Here is a 27,585-nt window from a genome sequence, read left to right as displayed (position 1 = left end):
GTCTTTGAATTTCAAAGACTAACCTTCAATATATAAAATGGGCAGCTGAAAGCATGAGGACAAGAATTATGACAAGGATGAGTTTTCAAACAATTAACCAGTGAAGTCTGGCTGAGTGATTTTCTTCCTTGTTGAAATACTGATGAAATGAAAGTAGCAAACTTTGTAGCAAAATTAACTGCTGTATTATTCAGAAGCAAAGGTTTTCCTTTTTTTTTTTTTTATTCAGAGCCTCAACAACATTGTGCTTCATTTTACAAGGATCTAAGTATCCAGAATTTGATAACTTTGCTTCTTCAGAACCAAGAAGAAATCTAGGTTTAAAAAAAACAAAACAAATGGATAATCAAATCACTCAGATAGAAAGAGAAAAATCTACTCTACAATCCAACTTATAATGCATAATTTACTTGAATCCTTATGAGTTTCACATTTATTTACAAGATAATTAAAACCCATTCCTTATCATAAAATTATTTCTGAATAAAATGATATAAATTTTGTGAATTTTAAAATAAAAATATTAGTTCACATTTACATATTAAACCTCATACCATAAATAGCTGAGTTTTATACTTCTGGAAAATACTGGTCTTCATCAACAATTATCAAATACATGTGGTAACAACAGCTCTGGGATACAACACTTAAAACTATAAAATTTAGATGATGAAAACTGGCATTACTTGGAACTTCAATCCTAAATTGGCCATGGTATGGATATTATTTTTAAGACTTAAGTGAATGCATCTGATGCAACAATTTTGTTCTTGAAGATAGTATGTGTTATATACTAAGAGCCATTTTCATAGAAAATTCAATACATGAAAAGAAAAACTAACTTTACTTACCAAATCACATGGTTAAAGTAAAACAAAAGCCAGAAATAACTAGGATGCTTATTATACCATCATACTTCTTATCAATGAAACAGTATAATATAGGGTATTATTCAATCATCTAATTCTTAACTAATGTACTAGACTAGCAATTTAATGTTAGAAACATGTAATAGACTTAATATAAAATCTTATGACAAATATAATTAGTTTAACATTTTTTAATGTTTATTACTGTTTAAAACTGTTTCCTTTATGATATTTCACAGGAAATGTTTAGACATTGTTAATATTTTAAAGTATATTATTTCTACATCTATAACAATAACAAAAACCTCTTTTAAATACATTTAAATGCTTTGGCATAATTTTTTACCAGCAAAACAGAAATTTAATAAAATACTTACCTCATTCCTATGCCAACCAAATCTTTAGAAAACCCCTTTTTTCTAATAAAAAAATTAAACATATTCATTATATTACAAAAGCAATAAATTCTAATATTTTAATAAAGTTAAAAGCAGACTGCCTTAACCTGGAGTATTATATTCTGTACATAAACAAGCACGTGTCATACAAATTATCATCTCAAAAAAACAAGTGCATTAACAATATATTTAGAACAGAGTACGAGTATATGATGTGTAAAAAATTACATAAATTAAAAGGATCTTTAATCTTATAAAGAATTTACCACAAACTAAGAAAAGCTACAATCTCAAAATACACAGTTAATTCATTCACAGTTTATAATCAAATTTAACCTTTAACCCTCTTCTGTCTGATAATACCCATTAATCTTTTAGCAGAAACTGCAGTCATCCACATAATAATATTAAAAAAAATTTAATACACTATCTCATCATGTAAAAATGTGAAACTGTCATAATAATAAGACCATAAGATCACATTAACTTCCTCACCAATTAATAAATAACCTCAGACATAACTAATACTGTTAGACCCTAGAAACATTTCACTTTCATGAAAACCTCTTTTAAGTCAGTCCATTTAACACCTTTCTTTAGTGAGCAGGAAGAGAACTATAACATACTTTTACACATATAAAGATTTGAGTAAACCTAAGAGATCTATCTCCTTGAGTTAGACCAAAAAACACACAATTAACCATAATTTCTTTCTTTACCTAACTTAATTGCATCATATAATTGTGTCACTTACAAAAATATTCAACTCATTTCCTATAGTGTTGAAATTTTATGTTTGAAACCAGTCACGTGCATTTCAAGGATGAATAAACTGAGAAGATTTAGACTGTCAACTTTTTACTTGTATAAAATGTTTTAATGCAAGATTATTAAAAATTGAACACTGTGAATTTACAAGGGGGAGACCTTAAAAGAATTATAGAAATAAGTTAGGTAGCTTAAAGTGAAAAGGCAAACACAAAAAAGCAAACAAGCAAGCTTAAGACATAGTTCTTCAATTGTTTAATTTCCCTTTATTTACATTAACAGTTTTTTACAATCTTGTTTCTTTAGTTTTATGTTTTTTTTAATGTCTATCATGGGCATAAATGAGTGTAATAGCAATACTGTGCTTTTTAAAACAGTTTAGTTTAATGAAATGTGTATTTAGTGTATGATGATCTCTCAGGAAACAATGACAACCTTTGGGTTAGTTATTGTTCTTGATATTATTGCAACAATTTTGCCAATGATAGTGGTACTGCACATATAATCACTATAATGCATGGTGATCGCTTTTAATAAATTAAAATATGTATCCATATTTTGAACACAGATAGGCATAAACAAACATGAAGGTTTGGTAAAACTCAATTTATTGATTGCACTTTACACAACAATCTCAATATGATAATTTTCATTGACAACTTCAGTTGAACAATCTGTATTATCCACTGTAACCACTTGTGTCAATGGTCATGTACATTCCCTCATTTGTTTTTGAGCAAGAACTTTGCAATCTTGAAGAACATGTTTTGTTATAACAAAGCTGCATTGAGCTATCTGGTGTGTCCACTAAGAGGAATTGAACCCCTGATCTCAGCATTGTGAATCCAAAGAATTACCACTATCCCATTAGGGAACAGGACCCTTGGAGAATCTTGTTGATCCTGCATTATGTTAGGGTACCAAAGTTGTTGGTGTTATATGCTTTCTCTGTCTCAGCTATGAAAGAATCATATGATTTATCAATGAGTAATATGTTTTATAGGATGCATTTGCTAGTTCTTCCTTCCATGTGCTGAAATGGAGATAGTTTATGAACTAGTGTAGGACTTAAGCCAGCTCACCAGTATGTCAAGATCCAGTGAATAAACGAAAATCTTCTCTCAACTGTTGGAGCTGAAAATGTAATGCACAAAACAGGTTCAACAAGAAAAAGGATGTTCTTATACTTTTGATGATCTTTCCAATATACCCAAGACCAGAATTCACATGATGGTAAATTTATTCACCCAGCTTGAAGTTTTCGTCCATAGTACAATTTTAACTATTTGACCTCCTATAACACAATGATGCATGCCACTGTCAATATCAAGAAACACACAAAAGTTCTACAGCAGGAAAGTAACTTCCTCTGTACAAAACTTGGCCAATTCTTTTAAATCCTTCACAAAGTATTGGTGACTATAACTTGTATCTTAGAAAGAACAGAATTCATCTTGTCAAACTCAGAAAACCTGCAGCTGAGAGTATTATATTGATACTACTGTATATCCTCTTTTGTGGTTACATTTATCATCACCTATGGTTCACGAAGTCAGTTTCTGTGAAATATAAGTAAGTAGGCTTCTCTGGAGACTTGTCACATTCTAGAAGTTCCCATCTTATTTTCACAGCCAGCTTGATCTTCTTAGTGTTTTCAGTAGAGCCACCTGGACTTGACCAATGTGTGGTGGTTCCAATATGTATAAGCCATCAGAAGCATCCATTGCCAAGCCTTACTCGTTAGTGACTTTTTGATGTTCATGGTCCTTCTATCAGGAGTTCATGCAAAAGTACATCAAATAATAGCTCAAACAATCATCCATTTTTATTAATTGTACTTTATATTCAATTTATTATAAGTAAATTTCTAATATGCTGTATATCTTTTTTTTTTAAGTATTCACATTTTTTACTTGCATGTCTGAAAAAATTATCATCATCATTATTGCTATTACACAATTTTTATGAAAGTTCCACCATTTATGCTTAGCCAGTAAATTGACTGTTACTGCTATGCTGTACTGAAAAAAAAACATGAACCTATAAAAGCTTTTAGTGTCTGAAACAATCAACAAACATCAGCAACTAATCAGGCATCATCAGCTAATAAGATTTTAGAAATGACTGTAAGTAGATGAATTATGTCTTTATATAAAAAACTTTGTTTGTTGCCAGTTCAAATCTATGTGCAAAGCAGCATGTAGCAAGCTGACATCTGGTTTGGATTTTTACAGTTCCATCAGTACTTTCTTTCTTCCTAAATTTAGAGAAGCACTCTCCAAGCCTGCTACAATACTTTTCTTAACATAATTTGTTAAGAGAAAATGTAACTGAGTAAGCTTATATTTATAGCTAAAAACAACAAAACACTCAAGAACGTAAGCATGTTAGGGACTAAATCATGTACTAAAATAAAGACAAGCTAGATCTAGTGTAAATTCCAAAATTTAACATCCCCATAATTGTGAATGTTATCAATTATTCCATGTAGTAAACTTCACATATACAGGCCTATTATTATGATTACATATTTTATCTAAGCCTATATCTATTACTACATATTGGATTTAGCCCAATTTTAAATCTGCACACTCTTGTGCTATAAAAAAAAAACAACCTTGCTTGTACATTGTTGCAATGCTTCTTACATGTCTTTCATACTGCTTTTACAATTTTTTCCCTAGTTTCATGAAGAATAAAATCATACATATCTTTAAGACTGGATTCCCAATCATTCAAATCTTTCTTTGAGATTGTTTCACAAGTATTTTTTAAGTCATCCACTACGATCAAACTCATAATTCAACACACATAATAGCATCCAAGTAACAAGTCAATAAAAGTGATGTTTAAATACAGTGTTTGAATTTGAATAATTTGTCATTGTACACATGAAATGGAATGTCTAAACATCAGGCAATTATGTATACTGCCAAAGGTATTCACTTTGCATATATTTGCTTCGACAGAAAAGCTATTTATTAGTTTGATCCTCAAACTAGGTTTTGCATAATGAATTTTTTGTGTAACTTCAGTGTTGAAAACTCATTATATTGCCAATGTACATCTAAATGTAAGTATTCTGCTACAGATCAACCACATAAACTTTGTGAAAATTTCTGAATTTCTTGAAGATTTGTTACAAATCCAAACAAATTCTCGTAAATGGTAATTTGTGCAAATTGATTCATGGATTTGTGTCAAAATTCTAGTTCTGTACATGTTAAGTATATGCTTGTAAAATATAAGCCACTATATTTATACCCTAGAGCTATGGGGAGTCTACACACACTGGACTGTAGGGGTTACTGGAATGCAGAATGGACTGGATGTTGTAACTGCAATGCATGTTAATATTAATTATCCAAGTTGGAAAGGTGCATCCATATATATTCAACAGAAATAAAAGACAATGTGTCATAATAGCATACATACACAAATAAGCATTTCTAATCTTGTTATAGTTTTTATATTTCCCTATTTGTCTTCCTCCTCCCCTCTAACCATAGTAAGGCCAGTCACAGTTTTGTTGCAGCTGGTCAGATTCCCTCTTACAGTGATGTTCTACACATTCCACAAGGTTGGAAATGTGTTAATTAACAATTACAAATTGATTATATTAATTACCTTTCTCCCCTCCAGTTCTGATAGAATTTGGGTCCTGACACTTCTACAACCCTCTCCCACTGTAATGACCCTAAACTCTAATGGGCCTTCACTGCTGCACACATTATCTGAAGCTAAATATTTTCAAAATTATAGATCCAAAATTTTCTGCCTTACTTTCACCTATAATAGCCATCATTTTTACCATCTTCTGTTTACACAATCCTCATCACACCTTAAAGTCAGTTTCAAGGATGTTTACTTCATCTGTAGTACCTATAAAATTTACAATCATGCAGAGTTGGCTAAATGTCAGCAATTATCATCAGCCATCACCATGACTGCTGATCTAGTGTTTAAATCTGACCTTAGTACTACATTTTAAACTGTGACTTAAAGATTTATATTGTGGGAGACAGCCTAGACATTTGTATAACATGGCCAAAACTGATCATGCACTAGTAAAAAAACAAACAAACTGTGATCCTATCACAGCAGTGTCATGTCCAAGAGAGCAGAAATCCCATACATAAACAAATGGCATGCAAAATCGATACACTTGCAACAACAAGTTAATAATTACCATAGTGCATGTGTAGCTCCTACCATATAAACATTATGTTACAACCACAGTCTGTATGCAGCTATATATATATGTATGTCTGTAGTAGATTATGAAGTTTCATATCAAATTATTATAGACCATATTAAAATGACTTTGTACCAATGGTTATATAGCCAGTTATTTCTTAGATAGCCAAATAGGTCTTAGAAGTACTCTATACAATGCATAATGATGAATTTAAAAATATTGCCCAGGTTTTATTACAATACTCACAAACATTTATGTTATAACCTGACAAAACAACATTTAATAATAATAATAAAGAAGTTTGTCATAATTTCTACTTGCCAAAAAATTTATTTTGAAAATATAGGCTTTTAAATATTAAAAAGATTAGAATTAAATTTACAAATTGAATTAGTAACAATTCAAGTCTTTAATATTAAGAAAATTAAAGCACAATTCTCAAACATACTAAAAACTATAATTGTTATGACTTGTAAAACACAAAATTGAGGATTTCACCAAAAGTATATATTTCTCATTCAAAGTGTGGTTACAATGAGATTTTAGTTCTTCACCAGGGAAGATAGAGTTACCATTATAGTTACGGCAAATTGGGAGTGAGTTAGTTCAGTACCTAAACAGACTCTATGTCACTTGTTTATTGTGTGCTGCTTACAAGTCAAGGATTATTAAAAATGAAATTACCTGGTGTTATACAGATTCATTGATGCTTTATCTTAAAAGCACAATATGTTATACAAAAAAAATTATGATGATTCTTGCAATAGAACATTATAAAGCAGAAATAACAGTAAATCATAACCCTGGTGACTGAAGTTTTACGATATTGTCATTCAACTGCATCTAAAACAGTAAGTTAAACAATGCAAACTTGAGTGTTTCATGTTAAAATAAAAGGCTTATTGAATTTGCTGAGGAGGAACCCACTTTGAGACAGTGAATTCTAAAGATGGTTTGAACATGTAATCATGAAACCCATATTGCAATTTTAAAAAATGAATAAAGTTGTGAACACCATGAATCCAATAATTTTATATTTAGTCAGTTGGTTCTAGAAAAATATCCAAGAATTGTGTTTGTTTTAAACTTCACAGTTTATACTACTTCTTAACTAATTTAAAACAATTATGAGAATAAATCAGTTAAAAATTATAATGCAGAATACACCAAAACATTTTTTGTTTCTTTGTATTCTAGAGTTCTGTTTATTATGTTATTTTACTATTATCATTCTTGAAAATAAGTGCATGCAATATTCAAAGCATAATACATTTTAAAATAAATTACACTCATAAAATAAGATACACTGTCTACATACCTACCTACCTACCTTGTATATTCAAGTTAAAGAAACTCTTTTAACTTTAGAATTGTTGCAAAAGGAGAGCTAAGAAATTCAAAATTTATAATTTACTAAGCATTTTTGAAGAATTCAAACAATTCCAAAACAACAAGTCTGAATGGCACTACTTATCAGTTGAAATTTGAGCTGATCAGGAAATACAAGTTTCATTTAGCAGTTGCAATTTTATCTTTTCTAGAAAGTACTCTTCTAAAAAAAATTATATTTCTTTTACAGTTTTAATTCTTTATATACGCATAACCAATATACCTCCATTGGACTTGTGACACAAGAATGTACTCTTACTTACAGAACACCATATCAGGTAGGAAATTTACACAGTGAGCACAAACATGCAGTGTAACTTGTTAAATACATCTATACATTCAGAACCTACACAAGAAAGTCAGTATATTATTCATAATATTGTTGTCTGAAAGTCAGATCTCCCTCTCTTTTCCAATGCACTTAAAAATAATCACCTCAAAGTTATATCTATTTCACATTTGTACTTAATACAACTCTCAAAAATTATATTAGCAATTGGGCATATAGCTGTTATACTAAAGATTAAGATCACACACCTTTAAAAGATCCTCTCCTGATTGCCAAATAAAAATAAAAATAATGTAGAAGGCATTCATAAAAAATTTCTTCAGAAAGGTTTCTTGTTCATTTCAGTTATAGTTGTTTTAGGAATATAATTCTTTATTAAGGTTAACCGAAAAGTCTACCATATGGTTCACAGAAACGTAAAATTTCACTAATAATGATCTCTAGAGACTTGAAAACGTTTTGTTGCTACTTATGTTCTAACAAAAGTTAAATAATAATTATAAAAAGAAGCTGAAGATCTGAGAAACAAAATTTAATGCTCAAAGAATAATTATATGTAATAAAATGCTAAACATATTTCCTTGTGAAAATGAAAAAAAGTTGAAAAATTAAAAGGCATTAAACACAATTCACTTTATTAGAGAAAACTGAAAATGTTAAGAATATCAAAAATGTGTCATCAATTTCTTTTAAGATGTATTTATAGTAATGTTTCATAAAAAATGTTAATATTGTAATTGCTTTCATGATAAAAATCACACCTCTCACCTAACAATCCTTAAAAGACAAGAATGATAATACTTGAAATAATATTCATATTTTTATACAAAATTTACAAAACTTACCTAATCACATACATTAATATTCCCATTGTAAGGCTAAATATTAACACCTGTAAATAAAAGAAACAAGGTAAAACTTATAAATAATTTTGAAAGAATATGCTTTTATTTAAAGAAATTAAGGACAATGGTCACCTAAGAAAAAATAAATAAAACTGAGCAAAAAGAGTCAAAAGAAATAAAAAAATGTCAATGAGGTCAGCAGTATGACCTAAGAATTATAAATGTGAAATGTAAGCATAATTATGATTACAAAGGTTAAGTTTTTTCTCTCAAAACCAATAGGGTATTATAAATACTGTCTGTGACTTTGTACCTTAAACTAGTGTGCTATGTATATAAGCAACAATAGCCTCTATGGATCACTACTGATAAGTTGTATATCTGTATTTTTAAAAGAAAGTTAATAATTGACTGTTTTTCAAGGTCTTTAAGCATTAAAACATTTTTTTACTAACATTTCTATCCCAAACAGTTGTGCTTAAATTTACTTCTACATTACAAGTATTAAAGATATTTTGAAAAACACAAAGTTTAATATTATACAATCTCAAATGTTCTGAAATACAGTTCATAATATTTTACTTTTGCTACATTAGCTTCATTCATTTCAGCTTCATAGAAACAAGGATATTTTACAAACTACTGATAGAATGTTTGTAAACACAATGCATCTATTTTATTAGTTATTCATATACATACCAATTTTATGAAACAGGCAAATAAAATGCAAAGAGTACAAGATCTGCACTTTACAACATGCAAGTCAAACACATAAGATACATATTTTACTTAAAAGTTACAATCTGGACTCGTGAAATTGCACTCCACTCTTTACAAAAACTTGGAAGATGGTTTCATTAGAATTTGGTTTATTGAGATACTTTAGCAAGGAACAATTAAGAATAGAGTCATGCTCAAATAGTTTTAAGTCCAACAACTGGTCTAACCATGAGAAGGTAAAAATGCCCTGATTTTAGCATTTTGTGATGAAAATACTGCTTTGCATAGTAAGCTACTCACTGATATAAATAAGCAGGCTTTGCTAGAAAGTACAATCAATAATGATCATACCCTTGTATACCAGCTGTGATATTCCAGTTACCAAAATGGCAATTCTCACCATGACAGTGGTATTTCTCTACATTTCTCCTTACAGCTATGAAAAATCTAGTCGACTGGTTTTCACACTTAGGGCAAGCAGAAACTTATTTTCTGATATGAAAGAGGTACTGAAAATTCTTTGAAACTTCTTACTTTTACAACCCTCTCATTGCCCAACAGAAAACTTCATGAAAATTAACTCCAGTTTCCTTTTGTTCATGATGTGACTATCATCATTCAAGAAAATCTCTCCACCAATAGAATGGCTTCACATATACATGCTCAATGGCTCATCTTGCATGCTTATATTCATGAAACTTTATCCTTCAGCATGATAATGAAACAAATGTATACCTGAAGTGTGGAGTATGGATAGCAAAAATGCTATCTTCCAAGACAAAACCTCACCTCCAACACTGAAATGGTAGAAGGACTTTGATGCAAAAGTTACATTGAAAGAGCCCTTTTAGAAAGTGTCTCAAGGAAGTCTATCAGGTGTGACACACAATGGCAAAAGCTTCACCTATACTGAAAAGAGAGAATAAGCAAAGAAATCAAATCTGTGCCACAGGAACAGCCAAAATGTGAACATACTGTCCAAATACTTACACACAACAGATGAGCTGTCTGTAAGAAAGTGTGAAGCAAGAGAGAGAGGATAATGAAGACTGAGCCCTTCCATGAATCAAACAGATAAAAAAAAATGTGGTCAAAGATGTATCAACAATACAGCCCAATAAAGACAACAGTATGTAAACTGAGGCCCAGAGAGAGAAGACTATAAAGTAGGTAAAAGCATGTAGGAACATGCTTAACTGAGAAAAACAACAGCCTTAGCCAAAGGATGACTGGCAGAGGACCATAAGAGAGGAAGCCCAAAATGAGTAGGGTGACAAAAAGATATTAAATGGGCATACCCAACCAACAGTAAAAACCATGGAAGGCCTAAGACTGTAGGAGCTACTCCACTGATAGAAACACAATCCACCACTAAGGATGAAGCTCCTGACAAATGAAGTGAATGGGTTTTCCAGCATATAGCTTATGCCCCCAAAAAAGGCCCTGGAACATGAGCCTCAAGGATGGTTCAAGCCAGGAAAGACTAATAGAGTGTGGAATAGACTAAGTGGAACACCAACAATATGGCCAGTCACAGTCTACTACATATTCAACAAAGAATGAGAAAATTGGGTACACTTATGTGAAGTGAGCATTTGTTCAGCATCCAAATGTCAGAAATCCTGCTTTCATCAAAAAAGTACCTCAATCAGAGTGAGATGTATCAATGAAGGGAGAAATATAGTTAGATTGCCAGTAAAGGAATGCAGGATGTTGCACAGGCACCACCTAGGTATGGTAACAAGTTCTTGAGGAAATACTCACAAAAGAAGACAAAGGACTCAAAGAGAAAAAACTGTTGTTCCAAAAGGTTCACAGGAGGAGATATATAAGGGCATACCCAAAGGAATGAGAAGTTTCAGGAGTGCAAGTGTCCCTCAAAGCCAAATAACATTGGAATATTTGGTGACTAGGTATGCCACAGTTTTCAGGCAAAGATGATAGATCAAACTTGGCTGAGACAGAAGAGGAATAAATTGCTTAGAACTACCACACACTAAGTGGGTTTGAGAAAGAATATACAATCCAATATAAATCCCACCCCCAACCAAGTAGCCATCATATAGAAGAGAGGTAGAAGAAGGGAAAACATAAGAAAATTGGATGGCAGATATATATAATAAAAAAAAAGAATGCCTATCTTCGATCATGAATATGGCAAGAAAAGACCATCATGAAACTGACAAATACAAGAGGGACTAATATTGAGTCAAAGGGAAGAGCAAGGAATAGAGATGTTAAAAGGGCAAACAGAGAAGAGAATATAGAAGGAGAATGAACACAAAAACATGCAAAGGATAGTATTTGACACACTGAACATGGCTGACTGCAGAAAAGATGAAATAAATACCATAAATGGGGTTGTAAAGAAAAAAATAAGAAATGGGAAAAAAAGCAAAGAAGAGTGAGGAAATAAACTAAAATGGGGAAATAAAAATGATTAACAGTAAAAAGTGAGACCAACAGGAAGAGAAGAGATGGATACAAAAAACTACATATATGATGAGAAGATTGATTGATTGATTGATTTAGTGTTTAATGGCACAAAGCAGCTAGGCTATCTGCACCAAACATCCAGTAAAAAGGTAAAAATAAAGTATATGTAGTAAAATAAATAAAAGGAAATGAAGGTAAAACAAAAAAGTATAAAACCAATGTTGACACCTAGTCTACAATGTTAAGAGAGAAAGCACAGTAAAAGAAGTTGTAAGGTACTTACTCTAGCAAAATGGTAAAGAACATAACCCGCCAGGGAGACTAACAGGTAAGTTCAAGAACCACCGTCAGTCACCTAAATTTTGCCTTTCCAGTCCTGGTTCCGGGTTATGTGTCATAGCAGCCATTATCAAAATGTAAAAGAATAAAAGGTTTAAAAGAGACATAGCAAAATCATAATAACAAGTAGCCAAATGTCCAGTAAAAAGATAAAAGTCAAATAAATGGAGTAAAATTTGTAAAAGTAAATGAAGTAAAAACAAAACAGCAATTAAAACAGAAAATGGTGTAAAAAACAATGTTGACATCCAGTCTACAAAGTTGTAAAGGACTACCTGCAGCAGAATGGTAATGATCATAACCCACCAGGAAGACTAACAGGTAAGTATAAGAACCACCATCAGTCACCTGAAGTTGGTCTTTCCAGTCCTGGTTCCGGGTTATGTGTCATTATGGTCAGTACTAAAAGGTAAAGTAGTTAAAGTGTGAAATGACATGCAGCAAAAGTGTAATAACAACTCGCCAGGATGACTAACGAGCAGTTCAAATGGATAGTTCAAACAACAGCGTTAGTCACCTGAAGTTGGCCTTTCCAGTCCTGGTGTCGAGTTATTTAATGTTCTGGCCATTTTCCAATGTCAAATTGAACGAGAGAAAATAAAACTGTAAAAAAGGAACCACAATTAAAAAGGTGTAATGAAGAAATATGCAACACTTAAATGAAATTAAAAAGATTAATGGCCATTAAAAAATTAAAAACGTTATCAAGGTGGACAGTGTCACCATCACCAATAACACTGTCCAATGTTACAGATAGACCCTGGGAAAAATATGTTTAAAATATTGCTGTCGTTGAGAATTGTAACGATGGCAAGAAAGTAAAACGTGGCTGATAGTGATTTGAGTGTCACACAAACTACACATTGGTGCATCAGTTCCAGATAAAAGAAAACGATGAGTAAAAAAGCTGTGATCAATGCGTAGTCTAGTTAGAACAACTTCCTCCTTCCAAACTTTACGAAAGCTAGATGGACAAAGTCCAATATAGGGTTTGATTTGAAAAAGCTTGTTGTTGCATTGCTCACTCCAAGTGGACTGCCAGCTGGTATGGAGCCGAGCCTTGAATACAGGACCATAGTTCATGTATGGAATAGGCACAGTGGTGATAGTGCCGGAGCAGATAGATTTAGTTGCTGTGTAACTGGACAGAAGTAGCTGTTAATGAGAAACGGGCCAGTCGGATTTGAATATCAGCGAGAACAGGATGTGAGCTAACGTGTAGCGATTCCAAGGCAAGTATAGAACTAAGCGAATCAGTATAAATAGTGCAGTTGGAGTACTGCTCAGCTGCAATATGATCCAGGGCAAGAGATATGGCATACAGTTCAGCAGTGAACACAGAAGCTGTAGAGGGATTCTGCAAGCAACCACTGAACCACAGCAAACCATAGCAGAGCCCACTGAATTACCTGATTTGGAACCATCTGTATAAATGGGAACTGAATGATTGTTTGAAAGATATTGATTGAATAAAAGACGGTACTTCCAATCTGGAGTATCTGCCTTTTTTAGGTGATTGAAAGAAAGGTCACATTTGGGGGCTGTAATAAGCCATGGTGGGATGGGCGACCTGTGGAATCTGCAATGTTATCCAAGGACAGACCCAATTCATCCAATTTAGCCGGATGCGAAGGCCAAACGGAGCACTGACAGATCGTCTGTTCTGAAAAGTACTGCCCACCGAGGAAGGAAAACACATTTCCAGGTGGGATGCTTTGGTAAGGAATGAAGTTTCAAGTATATTGTAAAGATAGTTGCAAACAGCGAAGGTGTAGAGAAGGTTCATGAGATTCAATGTATATACTTTGAACTGGAGAGGTACAGAAAGCCCCAGTGCAGAGTCGAAGTCCTTGGTGATGAATGGGATCCAGCATCTTTAAGGCCGAAGGTCTGGCAGAGCCACAGACCATTGATCCATAATCGAGTTTCGATCTAATAAGAGCACGATATACCTTTAATATTGAACAGCGATCTGCCCCAACTGGTAGAAGAGAGAACACGGAGGATGTTCAGTGCTCTTGTGCATTTGACCCGAAGCTGCTTTAAGTGTGGTATAAAGGTCAGTTTACGATCAAAGATAAGCCGCAAGAACTTGGTCTCCGGGACCACTGGCAGCAAAACTTCACCGATATGAAGTTCAGGATCAGGGTGAATATCCCGTCGACGGCAAAAGTGCATGCATACAGTTTTGGAGAGAGAGAAATTAAAGCTGTTCGCCAGAGTCCACTTCCGTACACAATTGAGGGCAGTTTGTAATTGCCGCTCAATATATCTCATGTTTGATGACTGACATGAGATGTGAAAGTCGTCGACATACAGCCCTTTTGCAACAGTGAGAGGGAGTTGTTCAGTGATGGCATTTATCTTTACACTGAAGAGTGTAACACTCAATACACAGCCTTGAGGGATTCCAAGTTCCTGTACAAAAGAACGGGAAAGTGTCGAACCCACACGAACTTGGAATCTCCTGTCCATTAAAAATTTTTTAATAAACATGGGAAGATGGCCACGTAACCCATATGTATGGAGGTCTCGCAAAACGCCATACCTCAATGTTGTGTCGTAAGCCTTCTCTATGTCAAAGAATATTGATACAAGATGTTGGCGATTGAGAAAGGCTTCTCTGATAGATGTTTCAAGACGAATTAGGTGGTCTGTGGTGGAGTGCTGTCGACGAAACCCACACTGGGTGGGCAAGAGGAGGTTGTTTGATTCAAGGAACCAAACAAGGCGAGCATTAACCATCCTTTCTAATGTCTTACAGAGACAGCTCGTCAAAGCAATTGGACGGTAGTTTAAAAGAATCTTGGGATCTTTCCCTGGCTTAGAGAAAGGTAAAATAATAGCCTGGCACCAGGCATCAGGAAAAACATTCTCCTGCCAGATCCAGTTGAAAACAATCAGAAGGACATCAAGAGAAGCAGGAGATAGATGGTTCAGCATGTCATAATGAATATCATCAGGTCCAACAGACGTACTGGCAGACTGATGAAGGGCCATTTTTAGTTCCACCAGGGTAAAGGGACAATTATAGTCAAAGAAACAGTCAGTTCGAAAGGAAAGAGGTGATCGCTCTGCCCGAGTCTTGATGGCCAGGAAGGTGGAGGAACAAGCAGAAGTGCTAGATACCCAGCAAAAGCTTTCACCTAGAGTGTTAGCGATGTTCCGAACATCAGTCACCTCCTAACCATCAGAGAGTAAGATCGAGAGGGGGACAGAATTGTAGTGCCCATTAACCTTTCGAATCCTGTCCCATATGATCTTGGAACTGGTGGTAGAAGATATACTGGTTGTGAAATTAATCCAAGATTCCTTCTGGCTTTGACGTCTTACCCACCTAGCATGTGCACGGGCCCGTTGGAAAGCAACCGGTTTGAAAGTGTGGGATATCTACGAAAAGTATCCCAGGCCCGCTTTTGAGCCTTCCGTGCTAAGTGGCAAGCAGGATTCCACCACGGACGAGGATATCATGGAAAACCTGTCGAGGTTTTAGGAATACACTGAGCAGCTGCATGTGTAATACAGTCAGTTACTGCTGCTACAGAGTCGTCTATTGATGGCTGATTTACGATGGCAGGATCAAGTTCTGCGAGAGCAGTGAAAGTGGACCAGTCTGCCTGATCCAGCTTCCACCGGGCACGGGTAGGGTGGCATCGACCACGGCCAGTCTCTCTCAAAAGGATCAGAAAATGATCACTGCCTAGTGGATTACTGTCAACCCTCCATGAAAAATGGGAGAATAATGAAGGGGAGCAAACTGAGAGATCAATAGCAGTAAAGGACTGACTAGGTGCATGAAAGTAAATGGAAGAACCAGTATTGAAAAGAGAAAGATTGTGATCAGAGAGCATCCGCTCTACAGATCGGCCCCTCCCATCAATAATAGCACTTCCCCAGAGGTGATGATGTCCATTAAAATCCCCTAAGATTAGAAATGGAGATGGCAACTGTTCAACGAGAGCATCAAGATCTGATTGATCATATGTCTCTCCAGGGGACAGGTACAGAGAACAAACAGTGATGGTATGACCCAAGGAATCACGGATGGCTACAGCCTCCAAGGGTGTGTTGAGTGACAAAGACAGGGTGGGCACGTGTTGATCAACCAACAGTGCCACCCCTCCATGTACTCGATCATCACACAACCTGTCATTTCTGTATAGAGAAAACTGCCGAATGGAAACAGTATCAGCAGTTTTGAGAAATGTTTCTTGTAAAGAAAGACAAACAGGATGGTAGGAAGCAATCAGCGTTTTGATATCATCCAGATTAGAACGTAAACCTCGACAGTTCCATTGTATCAAGGTGGCCATTTTTAAGAACGGGTAGGTGAAGTGGCTGGAGAACCCTTTGGTTTACGACCACGTCTTTTTGTTTCTTTACTGTCTTTAGTCGGAGGAGGTCTATCAACCTCCATGGATCCTGCTCTGGGTCGGGTGGGCAGGTTTTTGTTATTGGAAGGGGAATCCAGTGATTGACAACGTGAACGAATGATTGTTTTGCTACTTGGGGTGGGAGAAAAAGATGTATCAGAAGAAATGCCTGTATTTGAAACTGAAGGACGTGGATCTTGAGGTTTGTTGGAACGTATGGGAGGAACAGAGATGGGTGTGGAAGTCGATTCATCAACCTTTTTAACCACGGAGGTCAAAAGGCTTTTCAGTTGTTTTGAAAACGATTCTCTTGGAGGCACAGAGAGATCTGTCTGCACTCCCACTGTAGTTGTGGAATAAAGTGCAGCAGCATATGTCCGAGATGGAGTGGTGGGCAGCGATTTCCGAGCCTCAGGATAACTAATGTTATGTATCGTTTTCAAACGCTGCACCTCTTTTTCCTCCAACCATTTTGGGCAAGAATGGAAGTAAGAGGGGTGAGAACTATTGCAATTGATGCAATGTGGGTCCATGTCATATTCATATGCATCGTGGTCCTTGCCCCCACAACGAGCACATGTCAGGGAACCACGACATGATGTCTTTGAGTGGCCGAATCTCTGACATTGGAAACATCGGAGAGAGTTTAGAATGTATGGCCGAACCCTGCAAATGAAATAACCTGCCTTGATGGTGGCAGGTGCACATGATGAAGTAAATGTCAAAACAAGAGTATTTGTTGGCAGTGTAACTCCATCTTTGCGAGTGGAGATGCGCCTCACTGCAGAAACTCCTTTAGTGGAGAGACCAGCGAGAATCTCTGAATCGAGGACGTTCTTCAAATCCCTCTTAACAATAACTCCTCGTGATGAATTCAAAGTAGCATGAGGTGTAACCTCAATAGGTATATTCCCAATTGCCTTTGAATTCAAGAGGAGTTCACTGTGTTGGGATATGGATGTTTCAACCAATATGTCTCCAGATCGAACTTTCTTTACTGACTTTGGAGAGCCAGCTAGTCCCTCTAGTCCCTTCTGAATAAAAAAGGGGGAGAATTGCCCTAAAGGTTTTTTCCAAAAGAGAATGTAATATAAGAAAATGAGGTACGTGTGTTACAGATGTTGAAGATTGCTGTTCAGAGTCTTCAAGATGTGGTCGCTTACCCAGTGACTGTTTTTTCACAATTTTATTTAAATTTTTTGAAGAAGAATCCATAGGAAAACTAAAAAAATTTCGGTACCCACTGACCCCACCCACCATGGAGCCCTACAAGGGCACGCACTACAAAGTCATGCAAGGACAATGCAGCAACGCCAGGGTTTCGTGAGCACTATACCCAAACACCAGCATCAGGCACAATGTCCACAACACCTGTTGAGAACTTCCAACATTGGTACTTGGTTGACTCTAGCCCAAGTGGACCAGCCGATTGACCCAAGGGGAGCCACCCAAAGGCCGCCCATCTACAGGAATTCAAGGCCAAAGTGGTGTGTTAGGGTTGGACTCCTCAACCACCAGGATCCTCTCCTCCCCTTCACAGGTCGCCACGCACGGCAAACACGTGGGTGGATGTTTAGATCCCAGAGAAGGTAACCAGACAAAACAGAACCTTCCCTGGGAGGTCCCCTCACCACGAACAGGAATCCACACCGAGGGGACGAGAAGAGCAACAAATGAGATGGTGATAAAAAGAGAACAGCCTAGGATCCAGAATTGGAAGGTCAGAAGGAAACTAATATAGATGAGAAATAAGAATAAAATAACAAGACTGAAAAAGAAGAAACAACAACAAAGAACAAGAACAGCAGCCATAGAATACCTGTTCAGGTAACAAGGGAGAAAAAGAAACCACTGCAATATATACATAATAAAAAAGAAAGGAGTATGAGAAAAGATTTAACTTGGCACAAAGAGTCCCAAATGCAGAGGACAACAAAGTACAGAGGGACACAGCAGAGTAAGTGGCATAAGTCAAATTGAAAATGGAAGAAACATCCAAAGATGCCTATATACAGCAGGAAGAAGTGCCTCACATAATAGGTACAGAGAGGAAAGGAAGTAAAGAAGGTAGAGAGAAAATGCAAAACTAGAGAAAGTGAAAAAAAGGAGCACAATCCCCAAGTTGGCCATATTCACACCAATAAAAGTGAATCAAATAAACAAAATGGAGAAATTACAAACAAGACAAAAGAAAAATGGGGGGGGTGAATAATATGAGAACATAAAAGGAAACAATATAAATTCTAATAACATTGGTCTTGAAATGATAAACTGAAAATTAAAAAACGAACATAAGTAAAATATGAAGAAAGAAACATACCTGAAAATGAAATCCAGAGAAAAAGAATGAACTGTTGAGATCACATCATGAATGGTAAGAAACTACCAAACGCAAAAGTAGATCATTCCCAACCCAGAAAAAAACAACTGTGGCTGACACAATGGAAGTAGGAGGCTCAGGAAGCATGTAATAATCCACAACAAATTTAATAATGACTGCAACAGCTCCAACAGCTAATGGGCCTCTTAACACAATAGTAGAATGAGCTCTAAGTGTAAATACATCCTGCACTAAAAACTAAGTATTAATGGCCACCATTTGAGAATCCATGAAAACAAAATTAAAGTTTTTCCAACAGTACCTAAAGAAATTGTAAAAATTAATATTCTGTGAACAATGCAAATCTCAGCAAATTCAAAAGAAATAAGAAATTAAACACATTTCTGTATAATATAATGCAAAAGAAGAGAAAGAAGTTTCATGAGTGAAAGCACATGGTGAAGAAGATTATTGCACACGGAAGTGTTTCACCCTTCTACTGATGGAGGCCTTTTATTGCACGATGACATATTTATGCAGTAGCAAAATTCACATAAAATAGCATGAAATTAGCTAGGAGTTGCCTCAAGGCTAGTAGATGTATGCTTCTTTTGCAGTTTAAGAGCAAGGTGAAACAAAGAACACAAAGCTAAGGGTTCAAACGAAATATGAGAAAACGCACATAAAACAACTGTAAAATCCAAATTTTGTAACTGAAAAGATAATTTAGACTGAAGAATACAAAAGGATTTTAGTAAACCTGAGAGAACTGGGGATCCAAAAACCTTCCAATTCTATAATATCTAAAAACAATGGATAGAGATGCCTTATATAAAGCCACCTTATGAGAAGGAAGTCCCATTCTTAAATATTAACTGTGAAATTGTCAGAATGTATCATACTAATTTTTTTCTTTTAAAAGACATGGACTTTGAGTCATTACCAATGAAATGCAAGAAGTTCAAAAATGTTGATATGGAGAGTAAACTCATCTTCTGTCCACGTACCCTGGAACTCCTAACCTTAAAGATCATTTCCCAATCCATGAAGAGATGTATCTGTGAAAAGATGGATCTCAAGACAAAGTAGTGGAATGGGTACTTCAGTGGTACTATTGCTCCAACCCAACAACCATTCACAACTGATGATGTTGGTCCTGAGTAATGAGACAGGATTATTAAAGGATCAGAACGGATGATCCATTGATCATGCAGTGACCATTGAATGAACCTCATACATGCTTGTCCCAAAGAAATGAGAAGCCTGAGGGATGCCCACACCCCTCAAAAGAGAGAGAAAAAGACAGAAGTAAAAGTGTGATGGCATTTTCCATGGCTTGAAGTCCAAGAGGGATTGGTTTAGAGCCATTTAAGTGAGTATTGAAAACACACTTAAATGGATGAGATAATGTCTATGACAAAACAGATTTCTCCTATCTGATAAGGAAGCCTGCTTTCATGGCTTCTGAAGGAGAATCTGAGAGTGTTGTTCTGCTAATTGATGGACAAGTGATGCACAGGCCCAAGCAATGCAGATGATTCAGAAAACACAAGATGCTTACATAAAAGTGAAAGAAAGACCCTGCAACTATAACACCTGACCCTTGTGCACAAACCTGAGAAACCTCTGGGAAGATTCTGCTATGGGAATATGGAGATAAGTGTCTGTAATATCAAACTTAGTCATCCAGCATCCTGGTGCAATGTGTCATCATATGATGAGAAAAGATTCTATAGTGAAGCAAGGAGGATCTAAAAATTAGTTAAGTCAAAATAGATCAATGAGCAGATGCTAATATGCTGTCTTCTTGAGTACCACAAATAAATGGAAATAAAATCCCAGAAGAATGAGATCAACCCTCTCAAATTCTTTTTACACTGATAACTCTCTTATGGCCTGAGAACAGAGCTCCATTTATCATGGATCTGTTGGAGGTGAAAAGGCAACAGGCTAAGTAGACAAAGGTGGAGATGTCATGAATTGAATGACCAATCCTGAAGCCAGAAGTTGAAGTATCATTAAAACCTTGGTGACAGAGCTCCAAATTTCCAGGATATGAAGTAATCATGCTCCCACTGCTCCCCCACCCCTGGGATAGTCATCAATAGCATTGTTGTCAGTCTGCTTAAGCTAAAGATCTTTGAGAATATGGATTGACCCTAATATATGAAACAATAAACCTGGAAACTGAAGGAGGGAATGAGAAACACTGCAAGCTAATACTCATAAATAAGAACCAAAAAATTGAGAAGCCAAAGATAATAAAGACAAATATAAACAGACAATATCAATTTGGGATTCCAACAAGGAACTCCAGCAAGCAACATGGGATGGAGAAAAGGAGCTCCCCATAACTCCTTGAGGGCAGAAGACAGTAAACAAACCCTTTCTAACAAAGCATCTCTGTCCAATAAATCCCAACCACAGACCACCCCCAAAAAAAAAAAAAAAGAATGGAAGAAGACAATCTGACTGATGTAGAATTCAGCAAAATCCTCAACACATCCTCATATTGCTGAGGGGAGCATTGATATGCTTCAGACAAAAGTTGGATTGAGAATATACACCTCAAGAAAGTCCCGAGAGAAAGGCAAATATAAAAAAAAAACAATCAGTTTAGAGTGATCACAGATTCCAAACTAGACCACCAATAAATTTAAATGTGGAGAACAAGACATAACTATCCAACCTCTTAACTGAGTGGCATATCTCCCAACATAAACAGCAATATCAGGAGGAAGAACCAAGTAGTCACTTGTTGCCCCTTCTGCTAACAAGGAAGGATTACATCACAGACAGCTTTAATTCAGAGTGACCCCTACCCTCCACTGGCTGTTGACAAACATGAAAGAGCAGAAATGGAGAAGACTGGTTGACTTTAGTAGTAAAAACATTAACTTGGGATCTCCTATCCTTCAGTAAGTTTGTTTTATTGTTAAATAATGTAATATTATAAATAAAAAGATAACTGTGGTAATGGTTGACCACATTGAAATGCAAAATGTAAACAGTAAATAATCACAATGCTCCTGTTGATAAATAGCCATATCAAATACTTTTACAGAAAACAGTCATTACTTTATTAGGAGGAGGTGCTTGTAAATAGTACCTAGATAGAAGATGGGGGAGAAATTTGCAAATTAAAATTTGGCTAAGGCATTTGAGTGGGATATAAAAGACAGGAACAAGCATTCTCAATAATTCGATGGGCCAAGAGTGGAAATCCTGAGGATCGTTTGTTTGATTTTGTTTATTTTTTGAATTTCTTGCAAAGCTATACAATGGATACCTCCACTAGCCATCCCTGATTTGGCAGTGTAATACTAGAAAGAAGGTAGCTAGTCATCACCATCCACCACCAACTCACAAACTACTCTTTTACTAATGAACAATTGGATCAACTCTCAAATTATAAGACCCTCACAGATGAAAGGGTGAGCATGTTTGGTTTGAATGGGATTCATACCCAATACCCTCAGATTACGAGTTTAGTGACCTAACCACATGGCCATACTTTAGAATGCAATAAATTATACAATGAACATTGATGTGTATTATTTTTAAATTCTTATAATTTAGACAAATTCTGTCTATTGTTTAGCACCATTTCTCTTTTGATCAAATAGATTATTTGTCTTCAATAACATAAACTAAACATGCCAATTTTAAAAATGTGAAGTTTAAAAATCCAATATTACAATTAATCTTCAGTACACACTGTTTTAATTATTAACTCCTTTCACTTCAAGGTAAATATTGGGTACATGCTTGCAGAAGTCATGAGAATTAAGAGATTTTTGGACTTTTAACAAACTTTTTTTTAGAGTTATTTGATATATATATATAACACTATAAAGCATAACTTACCATTATAATTTGTGAACATTATTAAGAATTTCAACTCTTCACACTGTTTATTTGATAAATCCAATTTAATATCAATCACTGTAATTTTACATGTAACGCATACACCACACAAAATCAGCATACAAAATTTATGATCATTTTTCACTTGTTTCTTCATTACATTTGAAGTACAAGTTAATATATTAAATCTCATCATTTTTACTTTAATCCTCTCATCTAAATTAATCAAATTTACCTACAAATTAAAAATATAAACTTGTTGAACATTAACCAAAAGAGCACAAATGTTTCTTGTAAAATACAGGAAATATTTTCTTACCTCACCCTGAGGTATTGGCTGAGCATACCCTCTTGTCACAAGCATTCGGAAGATTGTTTCAGAAGCCTGTAGAAGTAAAATAAACTTTGATTTATTTCCTTTTTTTTATTATCATTTTCAACTTTAACACAAACTGGAGTTTATTATGAGACATTTCTATAAACTTAAATAAAATCACAACCTATATCTACAGAACATAACTTTATTACCTCAATATTTTGCTATTACAGCTTCATAGGGAGCTATTGATATTTACAAGTTCACTAATCCAGCAAAATCTGAATTAGCATTCATAAATCATAACTTATACCTGTGTCCATAATATTCCTATTGTATTAAAATATCAAACATCTATGAGTTTATATCATTAAGACAATTAAAACCAACAATTATAAATATATAACCAGTGCAAACCAGTAACTAAGCTATTAAATTCATTGGATTTAGAATAGAATACATTATGTATCTAAAACATTTCTTCATGTTTGCACTGGTAAGTACTTTTCCATCTTATCATATCAATACATACATAGAACATCTGAGCATATATTTCAACCCTTATAAGTGTGTATAGAGACTTCATCAAAATTCAGCACATTAAAATCTTAAATTTCATTGACATCTCTATGCTAAAAGCCAGCCTTTTCATTTTAGGTTTCTTTTTCTTAATTAAAATGGATTTTTTAATTTTTCTATCCAGAAGATTATGACATATACGAGGTCTGTTAAAAAAATACATGGACTGACGTCATAAAACAAAATGTACTTTATTTAGAAGTTACAGGTCTGGAACCCCTTCAAAGTACTCTCCTCCCCAATGCACACACTTATCCCAACGGTGTTTCCACTTGTTGAAACAGTCCTGGTACGCTTCTTTTGTAATATCCTCCAGCTCCTTCATCACATTTGCCTTAATCTCGGGAATCGTCTCAAATCTTCTTCCTTTCGAGGGTCTTTTGAGTTTGGGGAACAAGAAAAAATCGCGAGCAAGGTGAGGTGAGTAGGGGGGTGGGGAAGAACAGTGATCGAGTGTTTGGCCAAAAACTCAAGTTCTGAGGGCTTAATTTTGCAGCAACGCGGTGCATCTTCAATTTTTCGGTCAAAATCTCGTAACAAGATCCAACTGATATCCCACACTCTTCAGCAAGCTCTCTGACAGTCAGACGTCGATTTGCCCGCACCAGGGTGTTGATTTTGTCGGCGTGTGGGTCATCAGTTGACGTGGAAGGACGTCCAGGACGCTCATCATCTTCAATGGACTGTCGACCATCCTTAAAACGTTCATGCCACTTGAAACATGCCGTACGCTTTATAGCAACATCACCGTAAGCCGTGTTAAGCATAGCAAAAGTTTCAGTCACAGATTTTTCAAGTTTAACACAAAATTTCACAGCAAGTCGTTGCTCCTTAAGGTCATTCATTCTGAAATCCACCAAACAAAAAAATCGCACTTCACTTAAAACCACGAAGCTAATACACAAATGGAGATATCTGCAATCGGGAAATGGCGTCATAATCAACTGATCTGTGCAAACCTAGCGACACCAAACGGATTCCCCTGGAACCAACTGGAGCCGCGCAATTCAAACAGTCCGCGTATTTTTTGAACAGCCCTCGTATATAACCTCTTAACAGATGTCAGGATCTTATTTGCTTGTGGTAGGCCATGTTGTTTTTTTCCCCATAATGTTCTGCAATAGCAGTGTTAGTGTTGAGGTTTGGAATGTCAGGCACATGTTCAGACATTTGATCATGTACAGTTGGGCAAATTTCTCCTGCATGTGGACTACAGTGCCTACCACATGGTACTTTGTAAACAATGTTCTCACTATGGCATCTTTCATAGTCCATATTTAATAGCTTTATACTATTTTTTCCTACATTCTTTTTCCTTCTTGTGTGCTGAACTTCTTATTAATAATTTAAGGGAGATGTCTATGTTTGTGCCATTTTAATATTCAAATCTCATGCTCAAATTATTCTCTTTAGTTTTGTGGTGATATTATCATTTATGTATGGAATCACCTTAGTAGCCTGAGCTATAAATGTGCTTTCTTTATTTCTACTGCTTAAGAGAACATGTCAGTTTTCTTTCTTCATATCAAAATTTCTCATAATGTTTTGTATAACTTCCTGTGTATGGGTATTTTTTCTTAAAAGAGTCATTGGGTTCTCCATGACTTTCTTCGACATTTCTTTGTTATTACAAACTTTATCAATACTATAGAGGTAGCAAATAAAAACACCTCTTTTTTACAGTAGATGATGAGAATAAAAATACAAGCAAAGATCTTTTGTAGATGTCTTGCTGAAAATACCAGTAATTATTTCCACATTCCTGACACAAACTGTGATACCTATAAACAATAAATTTCTACCTTGTATTTTATAAGCAGTGTACAGATATGAATAGCATTTTTAAGATTTTAATGTTGAACTTTGACAAAGTCTCAATACACAATTATATGGGTTGAAATACATGTTTAGAATGTGTAGTGATATACCATGGAAAAATACTTATCAATGCAAATATGAAGACATGTTTTAATTATGTAACATACTTTATGTCCAATGAAGTTAAAATTTACTTATTGGTTTACAAATTATTTATTAACACTGTTGGTTTGACTTGTCTTAACTCTATAAATTCAATAATGTTGATATCATTGTGATATAAAATGAAGTTTCTAAACATGTGTATCAATGTTGAATTTATGAATGAGTGTTTGAATTTAGATTTAACTGGATTGGTGAACTAGTAAAATATTGAGCCAATAATGCTACATTCTAGAAATATGATTATAAAAATATATTGAATTTTGTTTAAGTAATAAGTTAAATCAGTTTCCAATAGCTCTGCAAAGTTTTAAACCATTCCATACTGTATTAACAAGTGATTAATACACATTTTCAGCTGTTTGTCTGAAGTATAAATTTTAATATACTTTTTACACCTGTTAAGTACAAGTGTGTATGTGTGTTACTTCTATGAATCAGTCAGTTTCATTAAATTATTTAATAACTGAAACATGTAAAATTTTCCAAAATTTCTTAATATGAGTGAAGTGTATGCTTGTTTAAAAGAACAAAGTTCCAAAACAACATATTTATCACACGTTAAATTTACTTTCATACAGTGGTGGTGCAGAAAATATCTCTTTAGTATGTACATATATCACTATGCCTATAGCTCATTCACTTTAGATTACAGCAAGAGTTAAATTATATCTTTGTTTATTGGATTTTGTACAAAGTTACAGGAATGCTATCTTTCTTAGCCATCCCTAATTTTGAAATGACAAACTAGACAGCAGGCAGTTACTCAACGCCATTCACTGTCAACTATAGGGATACTCTTGTCAGAACAAATAAGGGGATTTCTTTGTCATTCTTATAATGCACCCACAGTTTCAGAAAAAACATAAATTTCCTCTTGTGCAGGGAAAAGGATTAAAATCACAAAAAATTTTCTCTAAAGTCCACCAAGCTAACCACTGGGCTACATTTGGCATATTTGTAACAAGGAGTTTGAAGCTTAGTTATTTTAACCCTTAAGGGAAGATATGAAATTTTAAGCAAAGTTTAAAAAGCTTATGGGGTATTTTCATTTTACATTATATTAATTATTTTATTAACTTTATGTGAAATGTCTAAATATTACCTTATGTAACTTAAAAATGATAATTATCTTCTTTTTCCTGCTTTATCTACTATCATACTGAAACTCAATCTAAATGCCTTAGTTTGAAAGAACCTTAGTTGAAAGTTAAAAATCCACACATTAGCTTGAACATAGCCATTTTCATGAAGTACTAAAATAATAAAAAATACAATTACATAATTCAAACAACCTATTTAATGAAGAAAGCAATAAAATAAGATACAATTATAAAACTCCTTTCCCTCAATTTAAAATAGAATACTAAACCTGTTTATATTTTTTTAATATTCCATAAAATGTTAAACTTAGAGATCTTTGTAACTGTGTCTTAGTTTTGACTAACAGTTATTATAAGTGTAACTAGTATTTTTTATAATATCATACTTGTTACATGTCAGTAATAAAACAAACATATAATCATAATTTATTCTCACTAATTAGGCTTCACTGTAATTGACAGAATACCTGTTACATCTCTTCAGTTACACTACTTTTTATATTGATTTTACAGATAAGTGTAGCTATAAGAAGCTTCATAACTTTGACAATGAACTACAAACCCCAACTCAAAAAAAAAAAATGCAATCACCTTTGCATGCACACTTACTTTAAGTGTAACACACAATTCAGTTACTTAACTTCCAAAGTAAATTCTTTTTTTATTTTTTTTAGATCACTCCTAGTTGTAGTTAGTCCTAAAAACAGTGTAGGTACAACAAATCAATTTTCTCTTTCTTGTAATACAATAACAAATCAAGTAGTTAATAAAATAGAAGTGTGTAATTTACAGAACT

General features: G+C 34.6%; 1 protein-coding gene across 1 annotated transcript in view; it reads right to left on the bottom strand.

Annotated features, from left to right (window-relative positions):
* Nucleotides 1–27,585, bottom strand: part of LOC143258630 (transmembrane protein 135-like) — a 76,832-nt gene that overhangs the window by 20,827 nt on the left and 28,420 nt on the right. Inside the window, 5 exon segments of the mRNA XM_076517870.1 lie at nucleotides 24–215; nucleotides 218–314; nucleotides 1,247–1,288; nucleotides 8,757–8,803; nucleotides 23,131–23,196. Of these exon segments, the coding sequence (XP_076373985.1) occupies nucleotides 24–215; nucleotides 218–314; nucleotides 1,247–1,288; nucleotides 8,757–8,803; nucleotides 23,131–23,196 (444 nt within the window).

The sequence above is a fragment of the Tachypleus tridentatus genome, chromosome 8 (genome assembly GCF_004210375.1).
Source record: "Tachypleus tridentatus isolate NWPU-2018 chromosome 8, ASM421037v1, whole genome shotgun sequence".
Lineage (NCBI taxonomy): Eukaryota > Metazoa > Arthropoda > Merostomata > Xiphosura > Limulidae > Tachypleus > Tachypleus tridentatus.
This window is presented reverse-complemented; position numbering and strand designations above follow the sequence as displayed.